Source organism: Merops nubicus, unplaced genomic scaffold (assembly GCF_000691845.1).
Source record: "Merops nubicus isolate BGI_N331 unplaced genomic scaffold, ASM69184v1 scaffold3213, whole genome shotgun sequence".
NCBI lineage: Eukaryota > Metazoa > Chordata > Aves > Coraciiformes > Meropidae > Merops > Merops nubicus.
In genome coordinates, this window is record NW_008598067.1 from 1 (window position 1) to 18,538 (window position 18,538).

The 18,538-nt window shown below is 41.2% G+C and overlaps 1 protein-coding gene across 1 annotated transcript in view; it reads left to right on the forward strand.

Annotated features, from left to right (window-relative positions):
- Positions 1 to 771: 771 nt before the first annotated feature.
- KIAA0391 (KIAA0391 ortholog) overlaps positions 772 to 18,538 on the forward strand; it is a 49,064-nt gene continuing 31,297 nt past the window's right edge. Inside the window, exons 1-3 of the mRNA XM_008936893.1 lie at positions 772 to 1,766; positions 4,011 to 4,058; positions 10,212 to 10,344. Coding sequence (XP_008935141.1) covers positions 772 to 1,766; positions 4,011 to 4,058; positions 10,212 to 10,344 — 1,176 coding nt within the window. The remainder of the gene's footprint in view (positions 1,767 to 4,010; positions 4,059 to 10,211; positions 10,345 to 18,538) is intronic.

Genomic DNA, 18,538 nt, shown 5'->3' on the forward strand with positions numbered 1-18,538 from the left:
GCCTGTGGTAGGGTGCGGAGCGGAGCGGAGCGGAGCGGGGCCCCTTGGTGAGCCGCAGTGCCTGCGTCCGTAGCGTAAGCCCCGCGTAGGGCCGGCGGTGTCACGCCGCCTCGCTGGCAGCGGCCTTGCCAGCAGCTTCAGATTGGGACGGCAGTGAAGCCGAGTTTTGTCACAGGTTTTAAGGCGGGAGGGAACCCATGTCGGAACCCCGTGCTGGGACTGCCTGAGTCTGCTCTGAGGCTGACTAAGGTTCTTGGCCTGAAACTGTCGAGGTGCTTTGAACTTTGTGTTTGCTAGCATGCAAGTGTAAATATGACAGGAAAATGTGGAGCAGGTTGTGATGTTGCCATGCTGGTTTTGTTTTTAGGAAACTTTCCGACTCGACTTGGATGAAGATAGGAAGGAAAAACCCCATGCTTTTGGTTGAGCTGCATTGGCATTGCCTGTCTGTGTACAACGTGCTCAGTGCTCACCTTCACTGTAACCAACAACCAGAACTTATAAGCTGCAAACCTGCACAGTGTCGTCTCTAGAAAGATACCTTCATTTTGGATGAATGGTCTCACAGGCAAAGAGGTTGATTTTTGTGAAAAAAAGATGGTATCGTTTTGTGTTTGCGTGAGACTCAAAAAGGACTCGTAGAACAAGCATTTTGAAATTGAAGTTTATGCAGCTTAACATCCCGTGAGCTTTTATGATAAACGTCCCTATGCAAACTGCATTTTCCATTTTATAACTTTGTTAGACACAGTGAGATAATTTCTTCTTGTGATGGCACTGTTTTCTCAAACTAGTCAACAGGGGTTTCAGGCTTTGCTATGGAAATGTCGCATATTTTGGCCTCTTCCAAGGTGCCAGCAACTGTTCCCTGTCTCTTTCAGCATGCCCAGCAGGGAAAAGGTTGGCTGTTTAAGTTTTATGACATCTTCCAGCACTGCATTACCAGTAGAGCCTGAAGGAACTGATGTTTTTCCTACAAAGAAAAGGTGTAAAGTTGATAATGAAAAAGGATGGGGTGAGGAGACTAAAGAAGCACCTGAAGGGAAGTTCCACTTGTCTTCCTCTGCTGGAGCTCCAAAGAAACTGTTGCCGGGTAAAGTTCTGTCAAGGCATAAATTTACCAGTGTACAGCCTCCAGAAAAACCTTTGCAGGCTGAGGAATGGAACAGACTGAAGAAAAGCTTTGAATCACCTGCAGTGTTTGAAGAAGTGATGTTTAACAGTATGGTCAGGTACAACAGCCCCGTTGATGTGGCCAAGTCCTTGCTGACCCACGTGGCAAAGAGCAATGGTGACATTGCATATAACTTGTTGGTCAAATATCTGGCATTATGTGTCCAGCAGGGGCAGACTTCAGAAATTCGTGATGTATATAACATAATGAAAATGAGATTTAAGATTTTAGAAAGTGGCGCTTACAACCTTCTTATCAGGGGGCTTAGTAATTCAGATCAATGGAGAATGGCCTTGACTCTTTTGGAAGAAGTAAAAAAGATTATGATTCCCTCACGGACAAACTATGAATCCTGTATCAAAGCAGCCACCCGTCACCAAGAAATGAAGCTTGCATTTGAACTTTACCATGAAATGTTGGCTAAGGATTTGGTGCCAACCTTGGATGTCCTGCAGACCTTTTTTGACTCCTGCAGGGGTATGAAAGATGCTGAGTTGCAAAAAGAGCTGTTTGGTATGCTCTTATATTTGAGAGAGAACCAAATATACCCTCACAAAACATTTATGCGGAGTATAAAGCTATGGTTTGAAAGGTAAATAATGTTTCAGTAGCAGGCAAGTTCATGAGGATGGGATTCACATTATTCCACAGGTCAAGTCTGATGAGGTCCCTCAACATTTCATTGTGATTGTTGATTCCCCACGAGAGACACACTGTCATGGAAAGAAAATATTTTTGCTCCCAAATTAGTGTAAAATTCTTACTGATTTTGCCTTTTCTTGAAAGATTTTACCTGTTAATTTTTCCTTGGTACAGAAAGGAAGTTCTGATGGGTCATGGCTGTTCAAAATACCCAACTTCATCTCTTTCTGGGGTTGGTATGCAAGGAACATTGACAGATATGGGGGCTTCCTATAATCAGCACGAGTGTAGAAGTAGTAAGTTATTTGAAAATTAGATAGTTTCTCTCTTTAAAGGAAAGAGGCAGCAAATTTAGGTTAAGTGAAGATTAAATGTTGACTTTGTATAGAATAACAGGAGAAGAATAAGCTGTGGTTTAGCACAGTGTTTAGCAGCCCGTGCCGTGTGTTGTCAGGAGTAGTGACAGTTGGACTCTGCAAATCACAGATAGCTAACACTGCGTGGACAGTGTAGTTCATCCAAGCTCACTGCCTGTTTGTCACGCTCTTGTACGTGAGCCCATCTGTGACTTGATTTCAGCTGTTGGCTTGGGTTTGTGTGAAGTCCATGGCCCTTTTACAAGTTAGTCTTCCTGGCTGGAAAATACAGCTGTGGGGATACACTACTGCTGTTAGAGTGGTTTATCCGGCTGTGCCCTAGTGATTTGCTTTCTTGGGAAGAGCTAGGGAGCAGACAGAACAGGCTTCAGTCAAGGTGAACCAGTTTAGTGAGTGAAAATCTGTCAAGGTGTGCTGTTTTCCCAGAGAGCAGAGAAGGATTTACCTGTAGGTGTGTGCTGCACACACAGGAAACTCAGTGTAGTAAGTCCTTAGCAAGGAGCCTGCAGGGGTGGCGAGTACGTTGAAGATCTGTGTATTGCCTATACATAGTGACAAACCAGTGCTGCAAGTTGAACCACAACAAATTCCTTTTTGTATCTTTAATACTGTGTCTGTTAGAACAATTCCTGAAAGATTGTGGTAGACTCATGTTTTACAATCAATGCTGGGTGTTTTCCTAAAGGAAGTAGTGTCTCAAACGTGAAGAAGAGGCGAAGCCCATAACAGAGGGATGAAACTAGCTGGTTGGTTATCCCATCTGGCTTTTTATCTTTGAACATGTTCAAAATACTCCATTTTACCTGTCTGTTGCAGTTGTGAGTGCTAAACTTGAAAGTCAACACACAGTTTAGGTGGAGTTCCCAAACAGAAAGAGAACCTGATAACTTCCAGCACTGTTAGTCTTGCAGAAGCCATGCACATTGGGAGGTAGCTTCTGCTGACAAAGGAAACCAATGGTACTGTAAGCACAGTGAGCTCTGTGAGTGGAACTGAATAGGTGTTTTAAAAAAATTACCTTTCTGAAGAGCAGACCAGCACTGACTTGTGGTAGTGGGTGAAGCCAGATCCAATGCAGAGATCTGAGTGTGCATCACAGTATTTTCTGTTGCCTGTTGTTCCTGTAAGGAAACTAAGGCACCGTGACGTATCGGTGTGAGAGGTGGGACAGGAGGGCAGAAGCAGGATGGTTATTCCAAAGCCCGGGGCATGTGTGGTTGTGCAGCTTATGACAATAAACACAGTGGCAAAGGGAGAGGTGTCTGCAGTTGCATGTTGGCAAGAGTGTTCCTATTCAGTTTTGGAACTTGTGGGCAAAAAGGAATATTTACACCAGCACAACGGTGGCTGTGGTCATGGTGGTGATGGTGACAATGATATGGAGGCAAAAAGTCTCTGTGCAACATTTTGGTATGAGCATATCTTCCTTAATCTCTCAGGATGACATAGGAATCAAAACTTGTATGCATGCTTTCCTATCTCTTTTCTGAAGTGCTTTGTGAATGTGTAGGGCAGCAGCTCAAAAATTGTAAGTGCAGCCTGGTTATTTGTATGGCTCTTACTATTGGAGGACAATGTAAACTGGGTATTTTGATGGCTTTAGTACTTTGGGTGTTGTTAAATACTGGTTCTTCATGTAATATTTTCAGACATTGCTAAATTATATATAAATCTCGGTATGATTTCTTTGCAGGGTAGATGATTGATTGGTCTTTTATTTCTAAATGTTGACCAAAAAGTAATTCTTTATCTATAGTTCAGGTATTGTTAAATAAGAAACTAATGTTTTTATTTATCTTTCCCTCTGTATGCATTAGTATACCAGGAGGGAACTGGAGAGGACACCTGACCAACATTAAAGACAGGTAAATGCAACATTCTGTTTAAAAGTGAGGTGTTGTTGTGATTATTCTATGTTGAACTCTTTCATAAATACACAAAAATAGCTTTTCTTATATAAGAAAATGTTTTCATCCTTGAGAATATGAACCTTTGTTATGTGGATACAATTTCCCAAATTCCACTTTCCAACTCATTCTTGTGCATTAAACAAGACCCAACACGCACATTTGGAAAAGGAGTTATACTGAGCAGAGCCAAGACAAAAAAATGCAGAAAAATAGGAGCTGCCATTTTACTGGGTGGCTGTTTACTGTTTAGGAATTAAAGACAGATTTTATTGTTGCCTTTATGATACTATTGTTTAACACAATATGTAGCACAGCAGCTGAGGTGTGTAAATGGATGTCTTCTTGAGAACTGATACTATTCACATGCTGCTGTTAACTTGTACAGATGGCAGGGTTTTGCCTTCCCACCCTATTGTCAGTGAAGGCAAAATGATTCTTGTGTTAGGAACACATACCAGTTATCTGTGTGAATCCCTATTACAGCATAGTTTTCTTAATATCTATAAATTTCTGTTTTAAATATTATTCTATTTGCAACCTAGTTCTGTGGTTTTGTAGCAATTTGGCAACTATAAATGTTGTGAATTATAAGACTGTCTCCAGTAGATTTTGGGTATTTTTGGTGGTTTATGAAAATACACTGTGTTGCATATTCTGAAGTAAAAGCACACTTAAGAGTCCACTGGTTTTGAAGCCCATGAAAGAAGAGCATAACTCACTGTCCTGAGAGCAGGGATTGTTCACTGGAAGATGAATTATTATTATTATGCATGAATGTGTGCTTGTTGCTTTACCTTATTATGATGATTCACCAAACTCTAGACAGTCTTTTTCAGCCTTTAGAGTTTTAAAATACTAAAGCCGATTGTCATGGTTAGAGGTAGCTTGTTATCTTGCTGTCTGTAAATTCTGTTACAGACTTTGAGTGTTGAACTAAGCTAGATCAGCTCACATTTTATCATGGATTAAGAATCTGTGAACAAAGTGTTGACAAGGTGCTATATCATATTTACCTTGTGATAGTTGTATGAAAACCTTTTATTTTGAAGTAAATAAGATTGAGATAGACTACTTGGATAAGTATTTGAATAAAATTCAAGTTGGCTTCAAGAAAAGAAGCAGAATGCAAGAGCTTTTTAGTGATTAAATTACATGACTGGTGACAGAAAAGATTCTTTGAATTTAAGAAAGAAAAAAAAAAATTTGTTGGCTTTTTGTGGTGTTTTTTTTTTGGGGGGGAGGGGTGTGTGCTGATCATAAAGGGCAAAGCTCTCAAGGTATCTCTGAAACTCTTGGTCATTGTTGCTAGACTCATCTGTTTATTCAGCCTAACTGTCATCCTAAAACATGAGTCTTAAGTTAAGAAAAAAACAGAACTATTTTCCCTTAAACTAAGTTGGACAATTGGTTTAAAACCCCATCCCTGAATGAGGGTTGGCATGTGAATGATGTCCCCAACCAGGCAAGAAAGACCCTCCTGATTGGTTTTCACCCACGATCTGGACAGCCTTGGGTGGGAACCAAATAGGAGATGACCATCAGATGCTCCTGCCTTTGACATTAACATCTTGCCCCGTCTGCAAGTTAATAGCATAAGAGCTGATTCTGCTTGCAGGGGCATTGGGGAAGCCTGCTTACATGGTAGATGTGCTATGTAGGGGTTCTAGTTATCAGAAGGGTTCCCTGACTCTGCTACAAGCAGAGGTACCAGGATGGTGGGACAAGAGCCAGATGGAAAGAAGTTTATGGCTGTAATGATGCCTTTCTCTGGCAATTCTTGTAGTAGGGTTGGAGTTGGGCTGATAACTTGGTTTCTGGCTCGGCTCACTCCTCCTTCTGTAACACCATGCACCATGAGTGAATATCTTGATTTGTTTACTCCTGTTGTGTATCACATTGTACCTTTTCTGTATTATTTGGAATGGGGTAGTAAAATCTGGCCTGTATGCCTTCTGCTAATGGTTTGTCTTTCATGCTGAGGGAAGCAGTCAGCAAAAGAACAATTTAATACATTTATTCATAGGTTATTCTGATTTTATTCAAATACTGGCAGTTTTGTCAAAGGTGCTCATAGCCAGGATATTTTCTTCTTCCTCTAGCTCTGAGCTCCTAGTTTCTTTGAACTGTGATGGTCAGGAGATTGAACCCTCTGCAAACAAACCTTGAAGTTTGATGACCGTTTTCCTTTGAGAGTTATAAAAGCTTTGGATTCCCAAGGTCAGCTATAAAAAGCTGCAGCTCCAGTTTTTTTGAGCCTGCGTTCAAATTACTGTAGTAAATCTGGCCATGCTTGATATGTAGATGACATGATACTCCACAGCAATGCCTCACAATCCTCCAAAAAAAAAGTAGTTAAATTGTCAGTTAGCTGTAAGGTGAAAGTCTTCTGTGTGGGAGTTTCTTGGCATGCAACCTTAAAGCAATCAGTGAGAAGTTACAAAAATTGCAAGGTATTTTTAAAGGTATGGTTGATAGAAAGCAGCAGTTAGACTAAGGGCCCCGTTTTGCAAGGTGCTGAGTTTTTCTGATGCCTGTTTTGCCACTGCTCTCTTTGGGAATCCACATTAAGACTTCACAAGAAGAAACTGGCTTCAGGAGCTTTGGCTGTTGATAGGTGGTTGGGGTGGGTTGATTTGTTGGGGTACAGGGAGGTTTGTTTGCTTCAGGTAGTCTGAAAGTGGTAGTTGCAGATGGATCCAAGTTATCTATGGGAGAGGTCCTTAAATTTTGGGCTTAACGATTCTGTAATAGTCTCAAAACAGTTCACTAGTCCTTTCTTCTCTTTCCAAACTCTAAAGTTCCTTGATGCAAATAGATGTGTTTCATGGTAACTTTACAGCTATATGAGCACCCAGTCTGATTGCTTACATTTATGTATCAGCTAAGCCTGCAGTGGGCTGAGCAACAGGAGTGCGTTTGTGTGCAGCAGTGAATGTCCGTTGTTGGGATGCCATGCATGACTTGATTCAATAAATACCCTGTCAGCATTGCAGTTAATGCAGTCTTGTCTTATGGTATGTGCATTAATGTATACATTAATTGTTGGGAGGATTTAACATTTCTAATTGCCATGGTTTTAGAAAATTACAGTGACTTAGCTTTGGCCTCACTAGGAGGTCTCTGTGGAAAGAGACAGGGGAAAAGAACTTGTTCCATTTTAACACTTAAAGCCCAAATCCTATGGCTGAGTTCTGATATTGTGCTTGTAAGAATAAGATATTCGGATGGATTTAGAAAAGAATGGTTACTCCTTCGGTTCAAACTATGCCCAGCATATAGGCTGAATATAGGCTTCTGTACAGAGAGTGATAGAAAGGAAAAATGTGAAAAGTCAACAACATATCCTGCGTGTAAGGGAAGCTTAAGTGGGAGCAAGCATCCAAAAAATCATTGTTTGTGAGCCAGGAAAACCAAAGCTCCATTCCAACTAAGCGTCGTTTTGTCGCTTCTTGGAGAAGCCACTGGATTGTCCTGATTTTCTTGGTACCATGGCTGGACTGCCCGGTCTAGTGGTGAAGATGCAGGCTGGATCTCATATCTGAGATTCTTGGCAGAAGTGCTTGAGAACAGGCATGACTGACTGTAACTTTCCTTAGTGTATGTTAATGTCCTATCTGGCTGTTTCTTGGCTGCATCAAAAGAAATGTGACCAGCAGGTTGAGTGAGGTGATTCTCCCCCTCTACTCCTCTCTGGTGAGACCTCACCTGGAGTAGTGTCCAGCTCTGGGGCCTTCAGTGTAAGAAGGGCATGGACCTCTTGGAGTGAGGGCCACAAAAATAATCAGAGGGCTGGAGCACATTTTCTGTGAACACAGGCTGAGAGACTTGGGGTTGCTCAGCCTGGAGAAGAGAAGGCATTCAGAGATGCAGGTCAAGAAATGTACCCATGACATCTATGTCTATTTCTAGCTCATTGGTTTGTCTTTAGAAAGTGTATCTGCAAAACTTTCAGGTAAGATTTTAGGGGGGAAAAAAAGGCTAATGCCTTCACAATTCAAACGCAGGTTGTTTTGTCTCAGTCCTCCACTGTTAACTGCCTTAGAGGCTGGTTTTGTGGTAGGCCCCAAGGTTCACAGCAGTGATACATGACATGCATATTTGACCTGGGTATGGAGTTGTGTTGATCATGTGTTTCATTTATAGGGGCTAACGGGAGAGACAACTAGAAAAGAAAAGAATGAGCAAATGAGACATGGAAGAGATGATAGTTCCAGTTTTATTTCCTTCAGGTTATGTGTTAGCACAGAGGTTGTGGCTGTGGGACATGAAACAACAGAAAAGGCTAGATATTAAAAAGGGTGTTTGTTCTTTCTTTCAAGATAGAGTTCTGAGGGATCATATAAAAATCCAGATGTGGCCATGGAAGTTAGGCATGTCTTTTTTTCATCTTGGAATTAAGTGCGTGTTGTGCCAGCAGGCTGTAAGGACAAAACCCCGACTCATAGCAGTTGATGTGGTTCTCGTGGTTGTGGTTTGTTTTGATGACCTTTCCCAGTGCTGGGGAATTTTTTTCAGCATTAGTTTGGTTACACAAAAGGTTGTGTCCATTGGCTGGCATGGATCTGGGTGTCCTCTGTCGTGTTGCCTCACTTACGCGGTTCTGGAAACGTTTTCAGGATCTTCTACGATGTGTCAGCGCTCTTCTTGATGTTATTAATGAACTCCAGGTCTGTTTTTTTCACATCCTCCATTGTTCTTTTCTGGGATCTTTTCTTTTATGATGGATTTTCAGTCTTTTTGGTCTTTTAGTTTTAAAAACATGCACAGACAGATCAGTGGACAGTTCTTGTGTGTCAGAGATAAAACAACATATGCTTTGGTATTTGCAGAACCACAATTGTTTCTATAGGTGCTGACCCTGCAGCACGGAAACTGAGAGTCCTGAGAAGTGGGCGGTGTGAATGATGGAGGAGGTTGCCCGAGTGCTGCTGTACAGTCACTGACCCAGCTGTGCATGTGGGAGCAGTGTTCCTGGCCCTGGGAAATGAACCCTCAACAATGGCTTTGGTTGGCTGTAGCTGCAGAGCTTTTTTCCTAGATACATGTGATGATATTTGGCCCATGCTGTAGAGCAGGAACTGAAGTTTCTTAGCAGTAAAGGAACAAGAATTGATTAGTTGCCAGGAGATAGCAATGTCAAGCTGCTTTCTCTTTGGGTGCCAAGAGCCTGGTGTTAGAAAATCTCTGGTGGAACTGGGCATCATACAGACACGCAGTGCCAGCAAGACTTAGTATTGCTGGGGGCTTTCGGAGCAAACAGCATTTCTGTTTCAGTTACATCTGCTCTCAGTCTACTCACTTTGACCACTTTGGAAAGATCTGAACAAACAGCCTAGAAATAAGATGGAATCAGACAGCAAAAGATTAGTGGCACAAGAAAGTATTCTTGCTCATTATTTGCTTTTCCAGCCAAACAGCAGATTTATGTTACTTTTTCCTTTTCCAAGGGCTTATTTCTACACCTATGGCAGATTTGGTTATTCCAAACCTTAGTAAACCAGGCACGGATAATTTAGGGTTTTTTGTGGGAGCAGTCACTGGCACAATAGTGGAGCATTTCACTGGTGCATTTTCTTGTAACACTTCAGAATGGATTCATGGCCCGGCAGAAGCTCCCTGGACTACCTCCTAGCTTCTACCACTATGCCAACAGCTACTTTGTGTCTTCTGGCCAGGCCAATGCAACTGCTTGACCTTCCCACCTTGAGATCTGGGCTGTATGTATCCAGAGGGACTTTCCAGTGTGGTAGGGAAACTTACAAATATTAGAGGTGTGGAAATTTGTAGTAATGCTGAGAATTCTACTCTGACCTCTCAACACCTAAATAAATAGTGGTGAATATTTGCTTACTTCAGCCCTAAACCCTTGAATGTCTCTACACTTAAAACTTTGATCCTGGTCCCACCAAATCACATAAAAATATTTCTTTAGTAGGTTTTAGATGCATCCCAGAAAGAGTACAGCTAATTTTATCATTATTGTATGGTGCCGGAATTCTTGTAAAGAATCCGGCTTATACACAGGCATTCAATAAGTTAGTAAAATTTAAGGTGTTTTTTATTTAAAATAATTTATCCTTTTATTTTCTTGTTTCACTACTATTACAGTGGACAGTGCCCAGTTTGCAACCATCAGTTGGAGGATAGTGACCTCACCGAAGAGGAGTATGATAACCTCAGAGAAAGAATAATAAGGGATGTGATACATGGAACTGACATGTTTAGAAAGACAACCCCAGAGGTAGGTCTTGCATGCTGTCAGGCTGGCTGTCTAGGAGGGTAAAATAAAATTAATGTTCAGGTGCTTTGAAAACAACACAAATCTTTTTTTTTCTTGGCTTTAAACATTAATAGGCTGTTAGATACTGTAGTATTCTATGTATCTTTTCCAGTTTTGTTTATAAGATGGGTCTAAATCTTGACCTCTTTTGTATTGTCTTTGTTCTAATAATTTGTCAGCTGTTAATGGATACTGAAATAATTAAAACATTTTCTTTATGTTAAAAAATTTTAAGGCTATAGAAATCTTTTAATCCTTCAAAAGCTAAGTGTTAAATATAGACTAAAACCTAGTAACTAGAACAAAAGAAGACATCTAGTCTTTTGAGCTTGCAAAAAAAGTAAAAGTCCTAGTATTTAAGTTGAGTATCATATCTGAAGCTTACATTTATGTGCTGAATATTTGATTTTTCAGTTGGGCAGCTGTTTGCCAGAAACAATAAAGAAGCAATTAGCATTATGCTCAGTCAAGTTTCACAACCCACCTACCAACCACCCCTCAATTTTAATGATACACCTTCATATTTGTAATCACAGTATATATCAGGAGGATCAGTCTTTTCAAAGGTCATTGTGAACACATGAGATGGCATAATCCCCAGACACTGGAATATCTTGCAGTTGTGTTTCTCACTCCCTGGTGTGTAGTGATGTGGCATGAAGTGGAGCTCCCCTAGATGGAGCCCATGCCACATCTCAGAGTGGTTTTGCTTTAGCTTCATGAGTATTGATGTCATTTTGTGCAGCTGGCACCCAGTTCTGAAAACATGGACAGAGAACACCAGGCAGGCTTTCTGTAGACACAGACATTGTGCACATGTCACAGCTACAGAAACTTGAAACAGGTAGTGTTGGGGTGCTTGTAATACATGCAGCCTCTTGTTCAGACATGTGATTTCCACACAGATGTTCTCAGGAAGTTCAGGACTTTTAGCTGATGTAGCTGTGGATGGTATAGTGGAGTAAAAATATCCTTTTAAAATATAGCAATAATTTCAAGTATTTAATGGTCACTGGTGTTGTATAACAGAAACAAAAGGATGTCTTTTATTGCACACTGTACAACTAATATCTGTTCTCTAAAAGCCTTTGTGAAAATTATGACTGAGGTTGGTTTGTTAAAGAACACGACAACAACAAAACTTTTAATTCTGTAACCAGTTAACAGCCTAGTCGGTGAAATTTCATTTCTGTTCCCTGTGGTGTCTCCTGGGTTGAAAATTTCTAATTTGTCAAGTACACAGGGCTAGAGTAGCAGTACCAGTTGAAGGCAGGGAGATTTGGAAAGAGAGTTCTGGGTGGTGACATTCATGCCCAAGCTGAGCAGCAGTGGAAATTAGGTTCCCCATGTTTGAGAACCCAACTGATCAAAAAAATGCAGCCTAATGAAACAAAGACTCAATACACTGTTTTAAGTTTTGATGTCCGTAGATTTTTGTTAGTCCATGTGATAACTGAAATCCTGTCATTTCCTGCTCCAGGGCCACACTCTTGCTAGTTCCAAGCTGACCTTGTTCCAGTTCCCTGTCATCAGGTGGTCAGCGGGAGGCTGAGCGGAGGTGAACTAGTGGTGATTGCTCTTGGCTGTACAGCTTACAGTCTGCTCCTTCAGTGAATTTTGAGCATGGATGTGAGGTTAGAGGCAAAACAGTGAGGTGATGTGTCAGAGGCTTCCAGAAATAAATTTGGGGCTTTTTAGTTGCCTTTGTGCTGTGAAAGCAGATGTGTGGTGATGAAAATATGCTGCCCATTTTAGGTATGCCAGACTGTATGACTTCTCCTGCAGCCAGGGTTTTCCAGAGGGGAAACTAGGTGAGGAGGCTGAAAATAGGATGTAAGCAAGTTTACTGAGAAGGGGGTTTCCATTTTCCAGTCAGTCACTTTTTTTGTAGTAGCCACAATACAAACAGAGAACATTTTAGCTTTCTATTCCCTTTTCTCCTATCTAGTTTTCTGTAGTACATCTGTGTGTCTTCCAATTAAATGATTATGCAGGGGAACAGACTGAGTTGTTTTGAGCTCTAAAGACTTTTTTTTTCCCACAGCATTTCAAATTGAATATGTAATGTGTTTGGCATCTTTTCTTTTTTTCTCACTGACGAATAGTCTTCTGTCTGTCTTTGGCAATGGCACCTTTGCTGTATTTGATTTATCCTTCTCACTTAAGAATAAATGTGATCAGGGTAGAAAATGAGGAGCAAATATTTAGTTTGTTGAGGATCCCCCAAAAGTAGTCCGTTGTGTTACAATCAAAAAAAAAAAAGAAAAATTGTAATTAGTTTTAGGAAAGAAAATGAAACAATTTTGGTTTGTACATCAGAATGGTAGTGAGCACTGTTTATAAATATGTTGAGAAACACGGCTTGTGTGAATTCTAAAACTCATTATCTGCGATAAGGGAATACCTGTTACACATTAAACCCAGACATCAGTTCAGATCTTCATGCACAGCTACTGAAAGGCCGATGAGGGTGTCATGTGTTGATCTAATATAGGGAGCTGCAGCCTTGCAGGCAGCTGTAGAAAGAAAACAATTGTAATGAGACTCTCACCTTTTGTCCCAATGTCAGTGTGATGTTTTCAGTCAGGTGCCTGTTTACTCTGGCTGCAGTTAATTGGGAGCTGTGCCATTGAGCCTGAGGTGATATAATTGGTATACTGAGAGGCAGAATCAACTTTTGCTGTGACAACTTCCATGTTGCAGCTGCTCCCTGGTGTTTCTCTCAAATATGTACGTGCAGTAATTTATTCCTCTTGTGGCTACTTCATACCCCTGATAAGCCTGAAAGTCCTGTTGTGCAGGAGGAGGGAAGCATGTGGGAGATGAGTATGTGCTGTCAAGAAGGCAGGAAGAAATGGGTTTGTGGGCATGTAAAGTCCCCACACTAGACCTGGACTGTATAAGGGGGTTTGACATATTCTTCTAGACTAGAAGAGGCTGGAGGGGGAAGAAGAAGTGACCCATTCATCTCAGTGTTAATTCTGCAGCTGATTGACGTTGTTCTGTTTCCAAGGACCCTTGAAAATAAAGCTCTATCTCTTGCTTTTAGATTGATGCCTTTTCTATAATGCTTTGGTTCTCCTTACACATGTGCATGTTTCCCAGCTCCATGATCTGCCCTGAAGTCCTGTGTGGTATCAGTCCTGTTCTGAACAGAGTAGTTTATTACTCCCAAAACCCATATGCACTCCAAACTCTTAAGACTGTCTGACACAGTTTGCCCTAACCTTATCTGGCAGAACCTTCAGTCCTAACTTCCAGTGTGATTTTTCTCATTTTTCTGCCTGCTTTGTTGGATCTCAGTTTGTGGTCTAAGTCAGCTAAGTTGCTTGCATTTGAGCTGTTTCCAGAGTGAGCTGCCCTCAGCTGCCCTGAGATGCTTGGGTGGTTACAGCTGTCCATCTTGCACCTGGATGACATGGCTGCTTTGCCTGAGCTCAGGGAGAAGGAAAGGGCTGGATAATTCAGGTGTCTCCTCAGAAGATCAGGCTGAAGAGGCTGATACTGTGTGCACCACAGCCCAGCCTATGTGTGCTGTTTGCCTCCTGTACGTCTGTTCCCAGGTATGCTGCCTCCTCCTGGTCACTGCCAAGGAGCAAAGAACTTTCTGAAGGGAGATGTCCTGACCCTAAACCATGATGGGAGGAAACATGGAAGGAAGAAGGTGGCTGGGTGGAATTTCTCTGGTGTGTTCATGTGCTCATCTTCCCTCCCAGATACTTATGGGATTGCAGCAAAGGGATCAGATTCCCAGTCACTTGTTTGTCCTCTACAGTAGGAGTACAAAAATTTGGTGTGCTTCTGAATGCTGCAAAGCCCCTTTCGGTGGGATGGGGGCTGTTTTGGGCAGGAACAGTTCCTATGTTCCATAGTTTCTTTGAAGGTGGGAATGACTTGAAGTCCTCTTGTCAGTTCTGTGGCAGGGTGGGGCATTTTGCCAGGGTTCTGTTTAAAATGACAGCACTTGGATTCAGAGCTAGCTTCTGCAGGAACTGTGCTGGCAGGGTGAAAACCCTGCTGGTGCCAGCACAGGTTGAAAGCTTTGTGTTACTTCTAGAGAGGGATATAGAGGTGGTGAGGTGTAGTTAGGATTGGGGCTAAGCTTAGGCTTCAAGGTGGTAGAGATTTCTGAGCTTGCTTTTTTGGTTGGTTGGTTGGTTGGTTTGGTTTTTTTGTTTGTTTCTTTGTTTTTTTTTTTTACTTTTTCCCTACCCCATCTTCTACAGAAGGCATAGATGAGCAAGTTACTCTTTTCCAAATGGTGTGTAAATTAAACTCTACTAGCTCATATTATTCGAGAGGGTTTGCACAATTTTTGGTGATTGGTTCAACTGTGTTACAGTGTACAGGTGCTGGGTGCATAGGTTTATAATTCTCTGCATTATTCCCAAAAATATTATAATAAGGCTAGAACATGTGGTGCCATTCAGCCCCCCAGAACAGTTGCTGTTTCTTTTGAGAGTGCAAATATTAGCTAGTACAATAATTTGGTGGCAGTGTGCTTTTTAAAGTTACTGTTTATTTATTTATATTTTTTTAAAACTAGCATAACTAGCCTTACCACCCTGGCAGCTGTTCATTCCTTCCCTCTTTGGCCCCTGCAAGTGTGCCAGGAAACAAGTGAGCACAGCCCCATGGTAAGCAGGGCACAAACCCAATGACAAAATAATGTTTTGTTTTCGGTGGGTTTTTTTTTGTTTGGTTTGATTTTGGCTAGATCTGTCCCTTGTTCAGATTTGTTTCAAATGTTTCTACCAGCGTAGGTAAGAAAGCACCACAGAGGTGTATCTGGCTGTCTGATATTCATGTAGCATTTTTCCACATGGGTGTTTTGAACTGTCTGTAATGAAATGCTAGTCTGCCTCGCTTACTTGGGACACTGGCTTTTCTATCAAGTTCACAATGCATTGCTTTGGTATTATTCCACTGTTTTTCTGTAATGCCAGTTGTATTGTATTTAAGCATTCAAGACAATCTTTTCTTGATTTAGCAGTCTGTTAGGTCATTTGCCTTAGGATGAAAAGGTTCCAAAATAGTGTTTTTAATTTTGAATGCATTGTGAATTCAAAATATTTCTGCCCTTGCAAGGTTTCTTTGTTTTGAAAGAAAGCTGGGTACAGTCCATTTCTGTAATCTGGTATTTGGGGTGGCAGCCTTGCAAAGATGAGGGCATTTTTCTGCTGAGGACTGCAGCACAAACTGCTTATTCCTTCTGTCAGGTTAAATGTGCTCAGGAAGGACATTCCAGACGTTCACTGCCTGGATTATTTGGGCCCAAGTTTTGTATTGGCCTTGGGACTGATCCTCTGGTGTCTGATGCAGTAGGCAGGAACAAGTGCCACAAAGACCCTGCCTGCTGTTGGCAGAGGACTGCAAACAGGGAACACAGAGCACATCTCAGCCAGGTTGTCAGAGTGCCTGTGAGTACCTTCTTGTTTGTGATGGTATCTCTGTAGGCTACACCCACAAGAGTCTGTGACTCCTGGACTATTTGTTAACTTCAGAAGCACGTAACAAAGGGCAAACAACTTGTACGCCCTCCAGAGTACATAGTGATACCCTGCTGAGAAAAGCCTTCCTGCTCATAAGGGTTGGAAGGGGATTTCCAAGCTTTGAAACTGTGGGGGAAATATTCAAACCTTTCAGGCACAGCAACAAACAGACTTAAGAGTGCTCCAACAAGGCACCTTCAGAAAAATTGGCTGGATTGCAGTTGGGCAGATGGATTTTATTTCTCACACTCTAATGCTCATGCCTGTGTTTTTCTTCTGATACTAAGAAACTTTGCTGACAACAAAGCAACCCTCATCTCTTTGTATTTTATGAAACTGTTAAAAAGTGAATGATTTCACTTCTCTAAAAGCTCTTCTTATGGTGTAGAAAAACACCTTGTTTTATATTTAGGGTAGAGTTACATAATACTTGAGTGGAGTATAATATTCTGTTAATTAGAGTTTACTCTTTCCTCACACTTGAGTATTTTGCTGTTTAATATGGTGAGAGGGAACACTGCTTTTCCTGTTGTGCAAAGCTTAAGCTACTGTGAACTCTTCTGGAAACAATATATGTTGAATACTGTAGTTTTGCACTTTTTCATTTGACTTTAGTGTCTCTCCACCATTCCTGATGAGTGAGCATAATCTTTATTCTTTGGAGGAATTTAAGAAGCAGCCTTTCCTGCAGTGATTTTAATAGGATTTGGTAGGGTTTTGTCTTTTTGTCTTTTTTCCTTTTTATTTTCAAATTCCATGTGTTGGCATGAACATAATAGCCTTTCTTGTATTTAGAAGTCCTCTGTGGATTTGCTCATGTATCTTCTTTGTATGTTATATTACTTTGGGGTTTGGCATTTAGATCAGTAGACATTTTGGGTTGTTGAAGAATTTGAGCAATACTATGATTTTATTTCTAGTTGCCAACATATTTCCTGTTTAGACTTGAGGAGAAAAATGCCCAGAAAAATGTTTCAGACACCTTTCTGTGGTCTGAAACTTTTCTCTTTACATCTGTTAGAGACATTAAAATTATTTCAAAAATTACTCTTACTGTTCTTATCAAAGGACATGCTTGTTTAGCTGTGTCTGCTTTGTTGTTTCTTCAGTTGTGAAGTTTATTTCTATGTTATCATATTTAATATAGTAAATCTGTAAATACTAATAATGAATTCTCATTTTTATTGTGCTTTTATTGTGCTGAGGCTTGTAGGTCATGTGTGCACTACTATTGGAAGAGAAATATGCGTTTCTGTTTATAAATGTATTTACAGAAGTTGAAATAGTATTAACACTCTTACAGAAGTGTCTTTTTCAGATTTATTACTGCTGCTATTTCAAATATTTTTGGCTGCGTAAGCCAGACTTGAAACTTGAGGTCACAATTTTTTTAAAAAAATATTTTTCAAATGAGTGGTTTAAAATAGCAAACCCAAACTTTTTTCTTTCTTTCCTTTTCCTGTACCCCTCTTTTTTAAACCCAACCTCTGTCTCTTGTTTTGCTGCAGTTCCCCAGGCTGAGGGATATATCTCATAAAATGTTGTAGATTCACAGTGCAGTGAGTAAGCATAGTCACTGCTCCCCATGGGAAAAGGTGATCCCAGTAGTCTCACTGGCTACTGGTCTCATTTCTTCTTCCTGTCCTGGCTGAGCTTTCGTGCCAGGACAAACCCCTTCTCTGACCTGAACAGGGGGACTGGTGCAGGCTAAAGACTGTTAGTGAGCTCAGTTCAATGGTGGGTCAGTTCTTCATCTGCTTCAGTCCTCCTCTGTGTGCCAACAAGCTTGCATAGGTAGAGAAGGGGGCAAGGCTAGGAATGAATGGCTGAGGGAAGGGAGAAGGTAGAAACATCTCTTTCTGTGGTAGCACCAGTACATACCAGTATAAAAAGGTGGTGAGATAGCTCATGAGTCATCCAGCTGGTGTGCAGTACCAAAAAAAGGCAAGACTGTTTTGTGCTTTTGCTGAGGTATGAATGGACTTGAGCCACCCACATGATAGTGGTTAAACAGAAAGTTACTTGAAATTCCTCTAATTCTTCACATCAAGATAAATTCCATTATGTGTTTGTTATGGCTGGCTCTTACTTCCCAATTGTTTTAGTCAGTGTTTTGTCCTTTTGCAGAGAGAAGTTTTCTTAGCAGCAGGTGCAGTGAATAATTTCTAAATGTTGCGTAGTTGGCAATCCCCTATTTTCCCAGCTAGGCAATGAATGAAATTGGGTGGGTTTTTTTAAAATTCTCTTTTCCTTTGCACATGGTGTGTGAGGCAGGATGTCACTGGAACCTCTTGTGAGCACCCTGCTGCATTGCATGTAAAAAAAAAGGGAGACACATTGTGAGAAGTCTTCCAATGAGGTAGCAGCCTCGTGGTCTTGCAGACATTTTTCTGTGCCTCTCAAGCATTAAGAGAGTCACGTGTTTTCATGTGTTTTTAAAGTTTTGACCCTTCAGTTGCCAACTCTGTTGAAGTGAGTTTGAGCAGTGTGTCTGAGGCTGGGAAAATGACTCTTCCTCAGAGATTTTGAGAGATGAACCTGACCAGAACGAGTTAGAAATCAGTGTAAGGTTTGCTGTGCTTGTTTTGGCGCTCTTACCTGGAGAGAGAGATTTTTGCTGCATGTTGAAGGGATTCGTCAAAAGTGCCCCTTGTCATGTTCAG